This window comes from Hylobates moloch, unplaced genomic scaffold, assembly GCF_009828535.3.
Source record: "Hylobates moloch isolate HMO894 unplaced genomic scaffold, HMol_V3 SCAFFOLD_10, whole genome shotgun sequence".
Classification (NCBI taxonomy): Eukaryota; Metazoa; Chordata; class Mammalia; order Primates; family Hylobatidae; genus Hylobates; species Hylobates moloch.
Genome location: NW_026652285.1, coordinates 70,349,186 through 70,366,336, shown reverse-complemented (window position 1 = coordinate 70,366,336; position 17,151 = coordinate 70,349,186). Strand labels below are relative to the sequence as shown.

The window sequence follows — 17,151 nt, the reverse complement described above, 5'->3', positions numbered from 1 at the left end:
CCGGCCCGGGTGTGTTCTTTAATTACACTGTTCACTGGGTGTTGCTTATATGGTTTCATCTGTGATTATGAAGCACATGTGGCTTTTGAGCTCTTGAAATGTTGCTAGTGTGACTAAGGAGCTGGATTTTACACTTTATTTAATTTTAACTTTAATTTAGAAGCCTTGTGGGACTAGAGGTTCTGTGTTGGACAGGGCCGTTTAGAGCCAAGATTAGACCCCTGACAGTCAAGCTCCGGGGCCTGGGCCACCTCTGTGCTCTCCTGCTTCTTTCTTGCTTAAATCTTTTTCAATGGAAATTTAAAGACACATACAAAATTAAAGGGAAGATTCAAATGAATCCTCTTGTACCCTCACCCACTTTCAGTAGCCATCAGCAGCCTGTTTCATCTCTACTCACTCATTCCCTCCTCCTCTGTCCAACAACTCCAAGTTATTTTAAGATAAATTCCAGATGTTATATCTTTCATCTGTGAATATTAGGCATATGTCTCTAAAAGATAAAGACTCTTATCTAATATAAGCACAGTATTATTACCACACCTAATGACAACAATTCTTTAATACTGTCAGGTGCCCACTCAGCTTTCCCTGATTTCTTGCTGATGCCTCTTTGCAGTTGGTTTGTGTGAATCTGGATCCACACAGGATCCACACATTGTACTTCTTGCTATGCCTCTGATCTCTTAAGTCTCTTCTGAACTGTAATGACCCTTGTCCCTTTTACCTTGTCATCTTAAAGAAACCAGATCTTTTAAAAAATATATGTATATTGCATTGTACTAAAATACACATAACATAGTATTTGCCATCTAAATCATTCTTAAGTGTACAGTTCAGTGGTATTATGTACACTCATACTGCTGTGCAGCCATCACCACCATCCATCTCTAGAACTCTTTTTATCTTGCAAAACTGAAACTCTATATCCATTAAACAATAACTTTTCATTCTTCCCTACCCTCAGCCCCTGGCAGCCACCATTCTACTTTCTGTCCCTGTGATTTTGCCTACTCTAAGTAACTCATATAAGTGGAATCACGCGCTGTCTTTTTGTAACTGGCTTATTTCACTTAGCATAATGCCCTCAAAGTTCATCCATGTTATAGCATGTCTCAGGATTTTCTTCCTTTTTCTTTTCTTTTTTCTTTCTTTTTTTTTTTTTTTTTTTTGAGACAGGATCTTGCTCTATCACCCAGACTGGAGTTCAGTGGTATAATCATAGCTTACTGCAGCCTCTAACTCCTGAGCTCAAGTGATCCTCCTACCTCGGCCTTCCGAGAGTAGCTGGGACTACAGGTGTGTGCCACCATGCCCAGCTAATTTTTTTTTTATTTCTAGTAGAGATGAGGTCTTGCTGTGTCACCCAGGCTGGTCTTGAACTCCTGAACCCAAGCGACCCACCTCATCCTCCCAAAGTAGAATTTTCTTCCTTTTGAAGGTTGAATGTTATTCCATGGTTTGAATATCCCGCATTTTACTGATCCGTTCATCTGTGAACGGACACTTGGGTTGATTCCACATTTAAGCTATTGTGAATAATGCTGCTATGAACATGAGTGTGCAAATATATCTTCTAGACCCTGCTTTCATTTCTTTAAGGGTGTATATTCCAGAAGTGGAGTTGCTGAATCATATGATTGTTCTATTTTTAAATTTTTGATGAACTGCCTTACTATTTTTCATAGCAACTGAACCATTTTACATTCCTACCAACAGTGCACTAAATCAGATTGTTTCAAATCAGATTGTTTGCTTGCTTGTTGTTGAGTTGTTGGAGTTCTTTATATATTCTCAACATTAACACCTTATCAGATGGATTTGCAAATATTTTCTCTCATTCCATATGTTGCCTTTTCACTGTTGCTAGTATCCTTAAATACACACAAGTTTTTAATTTCCATGAATACAATTTGTCTTTTTTTTTTTTCTTTTGTTGCCTGTTCCTGGTGTCATAACCAAGGAATCATTGCCAAGCCCAATGTTGTGAAGATTTTGCCCTTCGTTTTCTTCTAAGGTTTTTTATAGTTTTAGCTCTTCTGTTTAGGTCTTTGTTGCATTTTGAGTTAATGTTAGAAACCAGAAAACTTAGCATGTAGGATGTCCTGTTTTTTTCCTGATTGCATCCGTGTGGCTGTTAACATGTTTCTCCATACTCTGTGTGCACAGTTACATACAAAGACTCGGTCAACGTTGGGTTTCATTTTTTGGCAAGGCCACTTTATAAGCAGTGTTTCCTGTTGCTTCATATTAGCAGCACATAATGTCTAGTTATCTCTTTTAGTGATGCTAAGATTGGGCAGTGGGTTCAGGTGTTGCCAACCCATCCATTACACCACTGAGTCTCAAACTTGAACCTGAGGGGCAGGTTAAAGCAGAGTGGTGAGCCCCGCCCCCAGAATGCCTGATTCAGTAGGTCTGGGGAAGAAGGCTTGAGAATTTGCAGTTAAAAAGTTCCCTAGTGATATGGTTAATGGGGGACTACACTTTGAGAACTACTGCATCACATCTATTATGTGTTTCTGTTATCCTTGCTCCTAACATGTACTGGAGTCACAAGGGAAGCTTAAGCAGTGCTGGCATCTGGGTACCCCACCCAGTACTCTAAGTGATTCTAATGTGCAAAGTTGCAAGCCACTGCCCTGCATGTTAGCAGTCCCTCAAGGTCACACCATCTCATCTCTTTCTGCTCTTGGTCATTTCTCTGAGAAGTATGAACATGTGGAGAGCAGTGACTGAATTATTCATCTCTGACCCCTCCGAGCCCTGCTCCTGACACGGCTTGGCGCAGAATAAGCACCGAGTCAATAGTGGATGAAGATTGGAGATTGAATGAAATCCTCTTCACCTCTCTTTATAAAGCTTCCTGGATTATTCTGCTTTGAAATTTCTATTCTCTGGTTTGGTATGTTGGGCTCTTTAAGAAATGGATTCTAGAGCCTCCTCTCTTGCAGGCAACTTGACAAAGTCAGGGCTACCAGGGATTTACAATAGAATTGTTACGTGTAAGCCAGGCACAGTGGCTCATGCCTGTAATCCCAGCACTTTGAGAGGCTGAGGTGTGGGGATCGCCTGAGGCCAGCTGTTCAAGACCAGCCTGGCAACAGAGCAAAACCCTGTCTTTACAAAAAAATTAGCCAAGCATGGTGGTACATGCTTGTTCTTAGCTATTCAGGAGGTTGAAGCCAGAGGATTGCGCAAGCCCAGGAGGTTGAGGCTGCAGAGAGCTCTGATCACGCCTCTGCACTCCAGCCTGGGCAGCAAAGTGAGGCCCTGTCTCGAAAAAAAAAAGAATTTTTAGACATACACCTTGATGGTGGTGGTAGTGGTGGGAGAGTGACCAACTTATCCCTGTTTGCCTAAGTAAGACTTCCCCCAGTTTAGCACTATAAGTCCTGCCTCCCTGGAACCCCTCCACAATCTGAGGCAAACCAAGACAGTTAGTTGCCCTACTTCTGTGGAGAGCGGCAAGGACCTTTTTTGCTTTGAAGGAGGGAGGAAAAATTACCCTGTGGGGTGAGACTCTTAGGTCCTAGCACCCTGGATCCCACTGTATCACTTCAGACCTTGTTGCTAGCCAGTGCAAGGCAAAAGTTAAGATACCTCGTGCCAAAAGGTGGTGGTTTAAACCAGGGCCTGGCCTCAGATTCACAGAGGCCAGTTGTGAATAAAACCCTTACAGAGGAGAAGTAGCTGAGCCTTGTATTTTTTTCTTCCTGCCTGGTGAGAAAGGAAGGTGCTGTGGGAAATGGTTACCCAGAGGCCTAGGTTGGCAGCAGGGTAGCCTTACCCTCCATGGGCTTTGACTTCAGAGCCAGATATCCCACCCGCAATGGGTGGATCAGAGACCCCATAAGGATTCTGGATGACAGAAAAGAGCTTTCCCGGCAAGTTTAGGGCCAAGGCCAGGATCAAGATAAACTGTGATGGATAATAGTGGGTCAGGGACTGGAATACAGGTGAGGGACCCACCCATAATGAGATGTATATTGTGTGAATTCTCAGCCTTTGTAGGGCACCTTCACATAGAGCGTTCTTTATCCTGATTAGCAGTAACCTCTTTTCAGTTTTTGAAACAACTGGTAACTTGTGGTTCTAATCTTCCCTAACTGTGTCTATGGCATAAGTGTGATGGTTCAGACCCTTTCACCAGGCACTTACAGGTGGCAGCTCACTGTGCCCACAAGTCAAATTTTAAGAGAGAGAAAAGATGAAACTTCAAATATTATATGTGAAACCACAAATTTACAAAGGGGCACTGGTAGCCAGCAATGCCTACCCATCCTATTCAAAGACCAGATCAAGTCATTTCATTCTTTCCTTAAAGCCACAAACAGTACAATTAATGAATAATCTATTATAATGGTTTGCACCACACCCAGTTTGGGTTCAGTTTCAGCCACCCTGCAGCTAACCCTTGTCCTGCAATGAGTTTAGGGCTGGGCAAGGAAGAGGGGCCTTTGGAACAGGCAGGAAACTCTCTCTGTCTCTTTCTCTCTGTCTCCCTCTCTCTCTCTCTCTCTCACACACACACACACACACACACCACATGTATGTCAAGAGAGGAGCACATTGCATAGCAGGAAGAAGGGTCTCTCAACTAGTCTCGGACTACTTCCCACCTGCACTGCTCATCATAACATGACTTCAGTCTAGTCACTTCCCTTGCACCCCAGTTTTCCCATCATCAAATGGGGAAAATAATCCCCACCTACCTTGCAGGAGAGTTGTGAGCCACTGTCAGGTGTTAAGAAATAAACTCAAGACCGGGCACAATGGCTCACGCCTGTAATCTCAGCACTTTGGGAGGCCAAGGTAGGCGGATCACCTGAGGTCAGGAGTTTGTGACCAGCCTGGGCAACTTGGCAAAACCCTGTCTCTACTAAAAATACAAACATTAGTGGGGCACAGTGGCATGCGCCTGTAATCCCAGCTACTCTGGAGGCTGAGGCAGGAGAATTGCTTGAACCCAGGAGGCAGAGGTTGCAGTGAGCCAAGATAGCACCACTGCACACTCCAGCCTAGGCAACAGAGCGAGACTCCCTCTCAAAGAAAAAAAAAAGAAATAACTCAGTGCGATGCAAAACCCAGAGATGACTAAATCCTTTTTGGGAGTGGGGAATTCACAGGCCCCGGAGCCTAATCCCATGGCACCAGGCCCACCAAGCCTGCATGGGATCGCAGCAGCAGAATGGATGCCGCCTCCCGCCTTGTGCCCCAGCAGGCTGTCCCAGAGTGCCACACCTGAGAAGGCCTGCTGTGGCTTTGATGTGGGCCCACCCAGATGGAATGGGGCAGGATAAGACGAGTGGCCTGGGATAGACCTGGCTCGAATCGGCTGTTCTGGCCCAGCCTGTGGGCGAAGGGCCCGCTACAGTACTCACTTGTGGGCAAGTGCCTGCTTGTAGGGAAAATGAAACTCCTGTTCTCTGAATTGCTGAGTCATTAAAGTCATGCATGCACTGATACATGCATGCGCTCATGCACGTGTGTATACACAGCCTCAGTTAAACATCCAAATGGATGCACACGTGCATGCACACCCACAAGACGACACAGGCACTCATGAACTTCCTGATGAATACGGTTCTTGTGCACACACAGTACGCACACAGGCCAGCACGCGTGCACAAGCTTCACCCATGCATATACACATACACTTCCATTACCACACACAAAGGGAGAGGTAGCTGGCCTTGCTAGCGGCTTCCCCACCCCCTACTTGTGTAATTTCCGTTCGTGACAGCAGGTCTGGAAGAATCTTAGCAGTGCAAATGAGTCAGGGTGGGGAGAGGATTGGGGGGCGGACAGAAGGGCACTGATGTTCACGCTCCTTTGCTGTCAGCTGGCTTCATCCGTGGGGAAGTGGGGAGCCTTTCCAGAGGGGTCTAGCTAGCTTCCTAGGCCTCATTTTCCTTCTCTGTAAAGTGGGAGTGATCATGATCATGACAGTTCCTCTTAGGGACAGTGGTGAGATCCAGGGCTGTGATGGGTCTGAAAGAGCTATCGTCATCATGGGTGTTGTCTGTGAGGACCTGGAGCTGCAGGCTCAAAAGCTGCAGGCTTGAGACAGCTGAGCGCAGCCCCCAGGCCTGCTGTTCACTAGCTGTGTGACCTGGTTATTGGCCTCAACACCTACATCTGAACCGGGGAGCAAGGTAGCACCCACTTGCTCTATTCATGCATGGAAAGCATTTGGAATGGCGCCTGGCAGCTTGTAAGCACTCAAAAACCATGACTTCTTATTGCCACAGAGGTGACTGTGAGCTCCAGGGGAGATGTTGCCCAGGCCTCTCACGGCCTCCTCACTCCTCCTGGATGGGGAGTGGCTCTCAGGAGTTGAGCCAGACCCCAGGTACCCCCTACAGGTGCACAGACAGGCTGTGGAGGGAGACAGCTCAGAGGATCTGGAAGGGGCCAGGGCTGTTGTTAATGTAAGGTCATGTCGATATCAGTGACTACCCCAGGCCCGCCACATGCACTCAGGCACCACGTTTGGTTGATCTCACCTCCTTGGTATTTCAGTAACATCCTCTCCCCACCATCCCGCCCACTTCACTACCCTACTTCAGCCCAGGTGACCATTGCCTCTTACCTGCTCTAACCTTTCCTCTGCTCAGTAATCAGAGGAAAATCTGAAAATTAAATCTGGTCCTCTATCTCCCCTGCTTTATTTATTAGAATTATTATTAATTATTTTTGAGGCAGAGTATCACTCTGTTCCCTAGGATGGAGTGCAGTGGTGCAATCTTGGCTCACTGCAACCTCCGCCTCCCAGGTTCAAGTGATTCTCCTGCCTCAGCCTCCAGAGTGGCTGGGACTACAGGCACGTGCCATCACACCCGACTAATTTTTGTATTTTCAGTAGAGATGGGGTTTCGCCATGTTGGCCAGGCTGGTCTTGAATTCCTGACCTCAAGTGATCCACCTGCCTCGGCCTCCCAAAGTGCTGGGATTACAGGTGTGAGCCACCATGCCCAGCCTCTCCCCTGCTTTAATTTCTCCAGTAGCTCCCCACTGCCCTCAGAGTCCGGGTACCTGAGATGATCCGGGTCCTGCCTCCTCTGTGGCCACACCAAGCACAGGCAGCCACTTGCCATCTCCATGGGCTGGACTTGCATAGGCTATATGAGTCAGGATGGGTCTCTGTCCTCCATGACAAATAACCCCTTATCTCATGGTTCACTCTACAAGTGTATTTCTCTGTTGCACTGTATGTCAGTAGAAGAAAGTGCTCTGCTAAACATGGTTCCTGAGGGACCAACTACCTTATAGATGCACCACCTGAAACATGCACGCTTCTCATCCCTTCGGCCAAGGATGAGAGTCCTAGAGGGTCACAGGCAGGTCTCATGTGCTTTGGCCTGGAAGTGACACACATCACTGCCTCCCATGATCCACTGGCTAATGGGTCATAGGAGGCAGTGATGTGTGCTATGGCTTCCTGACTGCAAGGGGCCTGGACATGAGGGGAGCAATGGGACGTCTGGTGAGCATCACCAGCTGCCACAGACAGGTGTACTCCCGCCACCCACAGCAATTGGTCAAGGTGAGGCAGGGGTGGGGGGCCTGGAGTGGAGCCTGCTGATTTGCTCCTCGTTTTCCCACCCCCAGCCCAGGCCCAAGGTGGCTCCTCTGCTGCCACCAAGTTGCCAAGACCCTAGGGAGGTCATTTGTCCTTGTTGTTCCTTTCCAAGGGGACCCCCAGTACCCATTTCTCTCAAAACTCACTATAGAGAAAAGATGTGCTGCTCCTTAGCAACTTGTGGCTTTTATCTTATAGACACCAAATAAATCCCTTTCTGATTCTGTTTTCCTTGTTGAATTGGCCACTAGGAAGCTCAGACCCAAATCTGAGGTCTACCTCCTCTGTGTGGTGGACCTGGCAGCACACCTAGCTTAACTCCTCCTGCATTTCGGGTGATCTCTTTTTACCTGCATTTTCCTTGTGTCCCTATTTTTTCTCTTGTAGCTTTTTCATTTCCTTCTACCTTGTGTTCTATTTCTGTGAGTCTTCTTAAATCCTTTCTGGAATCACATGGGCATTAATTAGTCAGTCCATCCCTACATTCTGTGCAGCTTCCTGTAGCTCTGGCAAATGCAGCCAGGGTTTAGGGCAAAGCTCCTGAAAGGAGAGTTGGAATTTCTGAGCTTTACGGGATATACAAGCCCCTGCAAGATTGACATGCTACCTGGTGCTTCTAAAGGGCTTGCCTCAGGGGTCAGGAAGGTTGACGTGGTACCTGGTGCTGTCTAAAGGACTTGCCTCAGGGGTCAGGCCCTGATCGCTGTGACTTGCCTGAGGTCACACAGTGTAATCTCGTTCTGAGGAACTGAGCACAGAGAAGAGCCTCATGGGTCAGCCGTGTGGGCTGGGTGAGCATCTTCTTTCTCTTGACCAGTATAGGCCCAGCCAAACCTGCCTTCCCACAAGCGGGGAAGGTGGGGGCCCAAGGGGGATAGACACTGTGCTGGACACTCCTGGAGCAGAGCCTTCTCCGAGGAAGCTCCAAGCCAACAGAGAAAATGAGAACTGACCCTGAACCCCAAATCGGGGTAGACAGTGTCAAGGGCTAAAGGCAAGGGGAGAGGTGGCTGTCAGGGAACAGAGGAGAGCGAGATCTCTGCTACTTGGGATATCAAGGAGGACTCTCTGGAGGAAGTGGCTTGGGAGCTAGGGAAGGGGCGGATTTGGATTTGTGGAGATGGGAATGGGAGATGGGGGCATGGGAATGGCAAGCCAAGCAGCAGGAGAGGGAAGGGTGAAGAGCCAGAGGGCTGGAGATGCAAGAGCAGGTGCTGGGGAAGCTGGAAGGTGCCGTTTAAATGAGCTAGAAGAAACGAATCTTGGAATATGGAATGAGACCCAGCCAGAGGCCTTGAATGCTAAGCCAAAGGATTTGGCCTTGATCCTGTAGGGCATCAATGAATGGGCAGCATCAGAGGGTGATGTGAGGCCAGGGGCAGTGGCTCACGCCTTTAATCCCAACCTTTGAGAGGCAGCTACAGGAGAATTGTTTGAGATCAGGAGGTTGAGACCAGCCTGGACAACATGGCAAGGAAAAAAATTTTTTTAATTAGCCAGGTATGGTGGCATGTACCTGTAGTCCTAGCTACTTGAGAGGCTGAGGCAGGAGGATCCTTGAGGTCAGGAGTTTGAGGCTGCAGCAAGCTATGATCACACCACTGCACTCCAGCCTGGGTGACAGAGCAAGGTCCTTCCTCAAAAATAATAATAAATAAAGGGTGATACGAGGTGGGGGTGGGGTGGTGAGGGCTTGGTATTCAGAAGGGTCGCTCTGGCCAAGAGGAGGCCCCCTGGTATTATGGGTATAGGTTTGGCCATGAAAGAGGCCTAGACCCTCTCACAGGCCACTCGTGATCTGGCTCTCCTCACCCCTCTGGCTTGTATTCTCTTCATTCACATTACTCAATATACATGGGGTGTGTGTGTGTGTGTGTGTGTGTGTGTGTGTGCGTGTGTGTGTACGTGTGTGTGTTTTCTTCTTTTTAATTTATCTTTGATAATCTTACTAAACCACATGTGGTTCCCCCAAACTGTTCTATCTGCCTGACACCCTCCCCCAGCTCTCCCTCATCCTGCCTACATGACCAACTCCTACTCATCCTCCAAGTCACTGCTTAGTTGTCACTTCCTCTGAGAAGCTCTCCCTGACTGTCATGTGCGAATCTCTGTTATTACCCATAGTACAGTGGGTCCTGGTGGCCCAGACTCTCTCGTAGCCTCACCCAGAGGACTCTTCACTCCTGTAAAGGCTGGGCTCAGGCCTGTTGTTTCCAAACTCCCTGGTACCTGGCACGGGGCCTAGACACACAGCGATGCTCAGTAAATATTGAGTGAACAAATATAAGGCTGGACGAGGAGCAAAGCAAGCTGAAGATGCCCAGATGATACTAGTGGCCGTGATTGCCACTGTTGATCAAGTATCTGCCATGCACCAAGGGGTCTAAATACATCATCTAACTTAATCCTTATGACAAGGCTATGAGACAGATACTTTTTTCAATCTCTCTTTTATTTTTTTTAGAGACAGGGTCTTGCTGTGTTGCCCAGGCTAGTTTTGAACTCCTGGGCTCAAACAATCCTCCTGCCTTGGCCTCCCAAAATGCTGGGATTACAGGCATCAGCTGCCATGCCTAGCTGAGACAGATACTTTTGTTACCTCATTTTACATATGGAGAAACTGAGACTCCAGAGGTTAAGTCACTTGCCATCCAGCTGATAAGAGACAGAGCTGGGATTGAAACCCAGGCGGGCTGGCTCCAGAGAGTACATTGGTACCTACTTAGTTGGGCTGAGGGTGCTGGGCTGTCTGCTGAGACGGCACCTGGGGGTCAATGTGGTGGATTCTCTCTATGGTTCTTCTGCATTTTTATATTCACACTCAAAGGGATTGAAAGCCTTAACACATCAGCAAGAAGGTCAGTGATAGCTATGCATCATCCCATCTTATCTCACCAAGTCTATAGAAATAACTGTAATTAGAGACTTTTCACTTGGTCGCCCTTCACAGTGCGTCACTGTCCACGTTGAACTGACCACTGTCCTGCTCATACCCTCTTATGTACTCTTAAGATGAGAGCTCCATGTGTCCCATGATCAGGGCAGTGAGTCTCATACCCTTTGTCCCATTTGTCTCCTGCAGATGTCATGGCACCCCCAGTACCGGAGCTCCAAGTTCCGTCATGTCTTTGGCAAACCAGCCAGCAAGGAGAACTGCTACGACTCCGTGCCCATCACCCGCAGCGTTCAGGACAACCACTTCTGTGCCGTGAACCCCCACTTCATTGCAGTTGTGACTGAGTGTGCTGGTGGAGGGGCCTTCCTCGTCATCCCCCTGTACCAGGTAAGGACACCCCCAGGCCCCAACAGCTCTCTGGAGGCAGGGCAGGACAGAGGGAAAGTGGAAAGAGCCTGGGTTTCTAGAAAGTCCTAGCCCTGCCCATTGCTAGCTGTGTGACCTTGAGTAAGTCATTTCATCTCTTTGAGCCTTGGTTTCCTCACTGGGAAAAATACACCTGTCCTGAATTTTAGCCTCTAGCAGTTGGCCTAGCTACTCCTAGCATCTCTCCTCTTCTCTTCAAAATAATTCTGCCAATTAATTTCCTCCTGAATAAAATATAATTTTTTAATGCTTTACTGGGATTACAGGAAATTGGGAAAGTCTCCAAAGCCACCTTCCCCACCAAAAAAAGGGAAACAAACATTGAGTCAAAACTAGCTAGGAGAGGCAAACAGTAAGCAAGCAGGAAGAACAGGCTTGTCCTGAGACCAAATGTTGCTAGTATAGGTTGGACCATATAAAATTGTGGATATTCAACTGGTTTTGACCCCAAAAAAGCAACAGTTTCACATAGATCAACCTAATAGCAGGTCCATTCAGCATGCCAACCCTGAGTCTCTACCTTAAGGCAGAACACCTGAAGGGGCTAGAGGGATCCCAGGTTAGTAGTGCCACTGGCTCACAGCAGAAACCGACATGAAGCCTCTCCAGAGGAAAGCATCCACAATGTGGACAGGATCCCCACAGATTAAACATGGAGAAATATGAATTCACAAAGATCACAAAGCATGTACACCACCATGAGTGAGAGACAGTTGAAACAACAAATAGCAGACTTAGACCCCCAGAGGACTTCAGAAGTTAAAAGATCATACAGATTAGAATCTCATAGACCAGGTTTCCTGAACACAATGCAATTGAGTTAGAAATCAATAACAAAAGATGAATCTTAAATTCCCATTCATTTGGAAACTTAAAAACATATTTTTAAATAATTTATAGGCCATAAACAAAATCAAAATGGAAATTAAAAAATCCTTGGAACTGATAAAATAAAATATATCACAAAACTTACGAGATGTAGGGAAAGTGGGGCTTCAAGGGAAATCTATAGCACTAATGCTTACATTAGAAAAGAAGGAAGCCTAAAAATTAATGACTAAACATTCCATCTAAGAAGTTGGAGCCGGGTACAGTGGCTCACACCTGTAATCCCAGCACTTTGGAAGGCCAAGGCCAGAGGATTACTTGAGCCCAAGAGTTTGAGACCAGCCTGGGCCACACGGTGAAACCCCATCTGTACAAAAAATGCAAAAATTAGCTGGGCATGAGGGCATTTGCCTGTGGTCCTAGCTACTCAGGAGGCTGAGGTCAGATCACCTGAGCCCAGGGAAGTTGTGAGCCATGCTTTCAACACTGTACTCCAGCCTGGGCAACAGAGTGAGACCCTGTCTCAAAAAAAAAAAAAAAAAATTTCAAACAAAGAGCAGCAGAATAAACCCAAAGAAAATTTGAGGAAGGAGATAATAAAAAGCAAAAATCAATGAAAGAGAATATAAAGATACATTAGAGAAGATAAAAGGGCCAAAAGTTTGTTTTTAGAAAAGGGTGATAGACAAGCTCCTGCAGAGACTGGCCAACAATAAAAGAGAAAGGGTACAAAAAGCATCAGGAATGAGAAGAGCAATATCACAGCAGAGCTTTGAAATCTAATAAGAACTAATACAAGCAACTGTATGCCAATAAATTTGAGAACATTAACAATATGGACAAACTCCTTAAAAAATATAACTTGTCAATACTGATTCATGTAGAAATAGAAAGCCTGAATACTCCTTTAAAGGAATAGTCTTTTAAGTACTTTAAAAATTGAACAGTAGGCCAGGTGTGGTGGCTCATGCCTTTAATCCCAGCACATTGGGAGGCTGAGGTGGGCAGATCATGAGGTCAGGAGTTCGAGACCAGCCTAACCAACATGGTGAAACCCCGTCTCTACTAAAAGTACAAAAATTAGCCAGGCACAGTGGTGGGCACCTGTAATCCCAGCTACTCGGGAGGCTGAGGCAGGAGAATCGCTTGAACACAAGAGGCAGAGGTTGCAGTGAGCTGAGATCACGCCACTGCACTCTAGCCTGGGTGACAGAGCCAGACTCCATCTCAAAAAAAAAAAAAATTGAGCAATAAAAATTTCCCTTAAAGAAAATAGCAAAAGGAAAGGCAAGCTACAGAGTGGAAAAGGATATAATAAACATGACAAAAGACTCGTTTCTTGAATGTATAAAATGTACCGAAAAATCCACAAAACACTGAACCAGCACTTCATAGCAAAGAAAATACAAATGGCTAATAAGCATTTGAAAAACTACTGAACCTCATTAGTAAACCAGTGCAATACCGCTACACATCAGATTGTCAAAAATGTCTAACACTAGTAAATGACAGCAAGTATACAAAGTTGTGTAAACTATCAGATGCTTCTGATGGGAGTGTCAACTGGCACACCTGTTTTGGAAAGAAGAAAAAAATGCATATACCTATGACCCAGAAATACCACCCATAGGTTTATACTGCACAGTGTTCACCACTGGTGCTCTGTGCGCCAGAACAGAAGCATGAGAATGTGCATAGTAGCATTGTTCGTATTATTGCAAAACTGGGAAAACCTGTATGTCCAAGAATTTCATAAATAAATTATGGCATATCCATACTACTGAATATACAAAACCATGAAAAGGAATAAAGTGTAGTTATATACAACAACATGGTTGAGTCAGAAAGATAAAGTTGAGTGAAATAAGCCAAACGAATTTTAAACTATATCATTTAATTAACCTTAAATTAAAAACAGCCTACACTAAACCATACTTTAACAGTTGCATAATTACATAGTAAAATTTTAAAGAAAAACAAAGAAGAGACTACCATGAAAAACAGAATAGCAGTTACCCCTGGGGGATGGAGAGGGTTACGACTGTAAAGCATCTCATGGGAGACCTCCTATGTGCTAGTAATGGTTCATGTCTTGGCCTGGGAGGGTAGCAATTACAGGTAATTTATTTTCCAGTAATTTGTTAAGCTGATAATTTTCATTCTTTACACTTTTTGCATATTTCTTGTATTTTACATATATATTATGTAATATATATGTCAAATATATAAATATTTTATATTATATATATTTATATATTATGTAATATATATGTCGAATATATATTATATGTAAGATATATATAAGATCTTATATATTATATATTATAGATAAGATCTTATATATTATATATATTATATATAAGATCTTATCTATAATATATATAATATATATATACACACACACACACAAACACATAAGAAAGACTCCAGGCCTAGATGGTTTTACAGGCAAATCCTACAAAACTTTCAAGGAACAGATTCTAATCTTTTACAAACATTTCCACGAATGAAAAAGATGAACAACTTCTTTCCTCATTCTGTGAGGCCACTGCAACCTTGATACCAAAACTAGACAAGGAGGACAGAATAAGAAAGAAAAAAATATTGATCAATCTCACTCATGAAGATGGATGCCAAGTTACTAGCAAATTACAGTAAATAACAAAAGATACATTCTGACCAAGTTGGATTTATTCCAGAAACTAAAGGTGATTTAATATTAGTAAATCTATAAAGGTAAATCATCATATTAGCAAGTGAAAGAGGAAAAACCATACGATCATGTCCATAGATGGAGAAAAATGTTTGATAAAGCCCAATACCCAGCCATGAGAAAAACTCAGCAGCAACAAAAAAGAAAATTAGCAAATGAAGGATAAGAGAGAATTTCACTGACCTATAGCAAACAGCATTTTAAAACCTTTTTATCTTGAAGCAATTTCAAGCCTACAGAAGATTTGCAAATAAAATTGAACTAATTCCTGATTAACCTTCACCTGATTTACCGGTTTTAACATTTTGCCTCTTGGTGTGTGTGTGTGTGTGTGTGTGTGTGTGTGTGTGTTTGGAAACAGAGAAGTTACAGACATACAGCCTGGGCAGTATAGCAAGACCCCATCTCTTAAAAAATTGCTTTTTAGTTAGCTGGGCACAGTGGTATACACCTGTAGTCCCAGCTACACGAGAGGCTGAAGCAGGGGAATTGCTTGAGCCCAGGAATTTGAGGTTGCAGTAGCTATGAAAGCACCACTGCACTCCAGCCTGAGTGACAGAGTAAGACCCCATCTCTTAAAAAAAAAAAAAAAAAGTTATCAGCCGGATGTGCTGGCTCACGCCTGTAATCCCAGCACTTTGGCAGGCCCAGACGGGCAGATCACTTGAAGTCAAGAGTTCGACATCAGCCTTGCCAACATGGCGAAACCCTGTCTCTACCAAAAATACAAAAAATTAGCCAGGTGTGGTAGCGGGTGCCTGTAATCCCAACTACTCAGTAGTCTGAGCGGGAGAATCGCTTGAACCCAAGAGGCAGAGGTTGCAGTGAGCCGAGATTGCGCCACTGCCCTCCAGCCTGGGTGACAGAGGTAAACTCTGTCTCAAAAAAACAAAAAAAGAGAAGAAGTTATAGAGATGACCCTTTACCCCCAAATACTGTACTTCGGTCTGTATCTTCTAAGAACAAGAATATTCTCTTATATAACCACATCCTGGAAATTTAACATTGATACAATGCTAATTATAATATACAACCCGAATTCAAATTACATCAATTGTCCCAATAATGACCTTTATAATAGCTTTTTTTTTCTGATCTAGAATCCAATTCAGGACCATGCATTAGTTGTCATCTCTTAGTCTTCCTTATTTCATGATATTAACATTTTTCAGGAGTAAAGGTCAGTTGTTCAGTAGAATGTTTCTAAATTTGGACTTACCAAATTGTTTCCTCATGATTAGAATCATTTATGTATTTTTCGCAAGAATATTGCATGAGGTGGTATATCATTTTTCGGTCATTACATCATGGGACACATGATGTCAGTTTGTCACATTATTCATGCTATTAACTTGACTTATTTGTTAAATAGTGCAAATATCATTCATAAAGGGAAAATGTTAGAAGCATCTACAGGCCAGGCAGGGTGGCTCACACCTATGGGCCCAGCACTTTGAGAGGCCAAGATGGGTGGATCTCTTGAACCCAGGAGTTCAAGACCAGCAACATAGCGAAACCCCATCTCTACAAAAAATGCAAAAATTAACCAGGAGTAGTGGAGCATGCCTGTAGTCCCAGCTATTCAGAAGGCTGAGGCAGGAGGCTGCCTTGAGCCCAGGAGTTCGAGGCTGCCATGAGCCATGAACGTGCCACCGCACTCCAGCCTAGGTGACAAAGCAACACCCTGTCTCAAAATAAATAAACAAAATAAAATAAAATCAGGAATAAGATAAAAGGTCATGGCCTGCGCAGTAAGACTAGAAAAATGTAACTTGTCAATACGGATTCAAGTAGAAACAGAAAGCCTAAATAGTCCTCTAACTACTAAACATTGAGCAATAAAAATTTCCCTTAAAGAAAAGACAAGAGAAAAACAGCAAAAGAGGCTGGGTGCGGTGGCTCATGCCTGTAATCTCAGCACTTTGGGAGGCCGAGGCGGGTGGATCATCTGAGTCAGGAGTTTGAGACCAGCCTGGCCAACATGGTGAAACCCCGTCTCTACTAAAAATAAAAAAATTAGCCAGGCATGGTGGTGCATGCCTGTAATCCCAGAGGCAGGAGAATTGCTTGAACCCAGGAGGCGGATGTTGCAGTGAGCCGAGATCGCGCCATTGCACTCCAGCCTGGGCAACAGAGCAAATTCCATCTCAAAAAAAGAAAAATAGCAAAAGAAAAGTTGAAAGTATTAGGATGGAAAAGGAAGAAATAAAACTGCTATTATTTACATATATAATTGTCTACATAGAACCCAAAAGAACATGTAGTCAAATTATTAGAAAAGTAAGAGTATTTAGAAGGTAGTGGACACAAGAATCAGAACACAAAAATGAATTGCATGTGTACATATTGGGAATATTTAGATGATATAATTAAACATTTGCAATAGAATAAAAGAAGACTGGATACCTAGGAATAAACAAGCAACACTTAGAAGGAAAATGATAGAACATTGTTAAAAGACTAATAAAGATGACCTCAATAAATGGAAATATTTACTATGTTCATGGATAGACACTTTTACTTCCTCCCTCAAATTCCCACAGCATTCTCTTTTTTTTCGGACATATTCCAAGCCTATTTTTTCCTTAGAACCATGCCCTGACTACTTTGAATTAAAGTCATTTGTGCTTTTCCGCTAGTACCTCCTAATGTAGTTGGGTGCATAATTGTTGCTCATAAATTTTCATTGACTCCACAAATTAT

General features: G+C 44.4%; 1 protein-coding gene across 1 annotated transcript in view; it reads left to right on the top strand.

The window, feature by feature from the left end:
* CORO2A (coronin 2A) overlaps positions 1-17,151 on the top strand; it is a 70,147-nt gene that overhangs the window by 25,666 nt on the left and 27,330 nt on the right. The window contains exon 2 of the mRNA XM_032164650.2: positions 10,668-10,868. Within this exon, the coding sequence (XP_032020541.1) occupies positions 10,668-10,868 (201 nt within the window). The remainder of the gene's footprint in view (positions 1-10,667; positions 10,869-17,151) is intronic.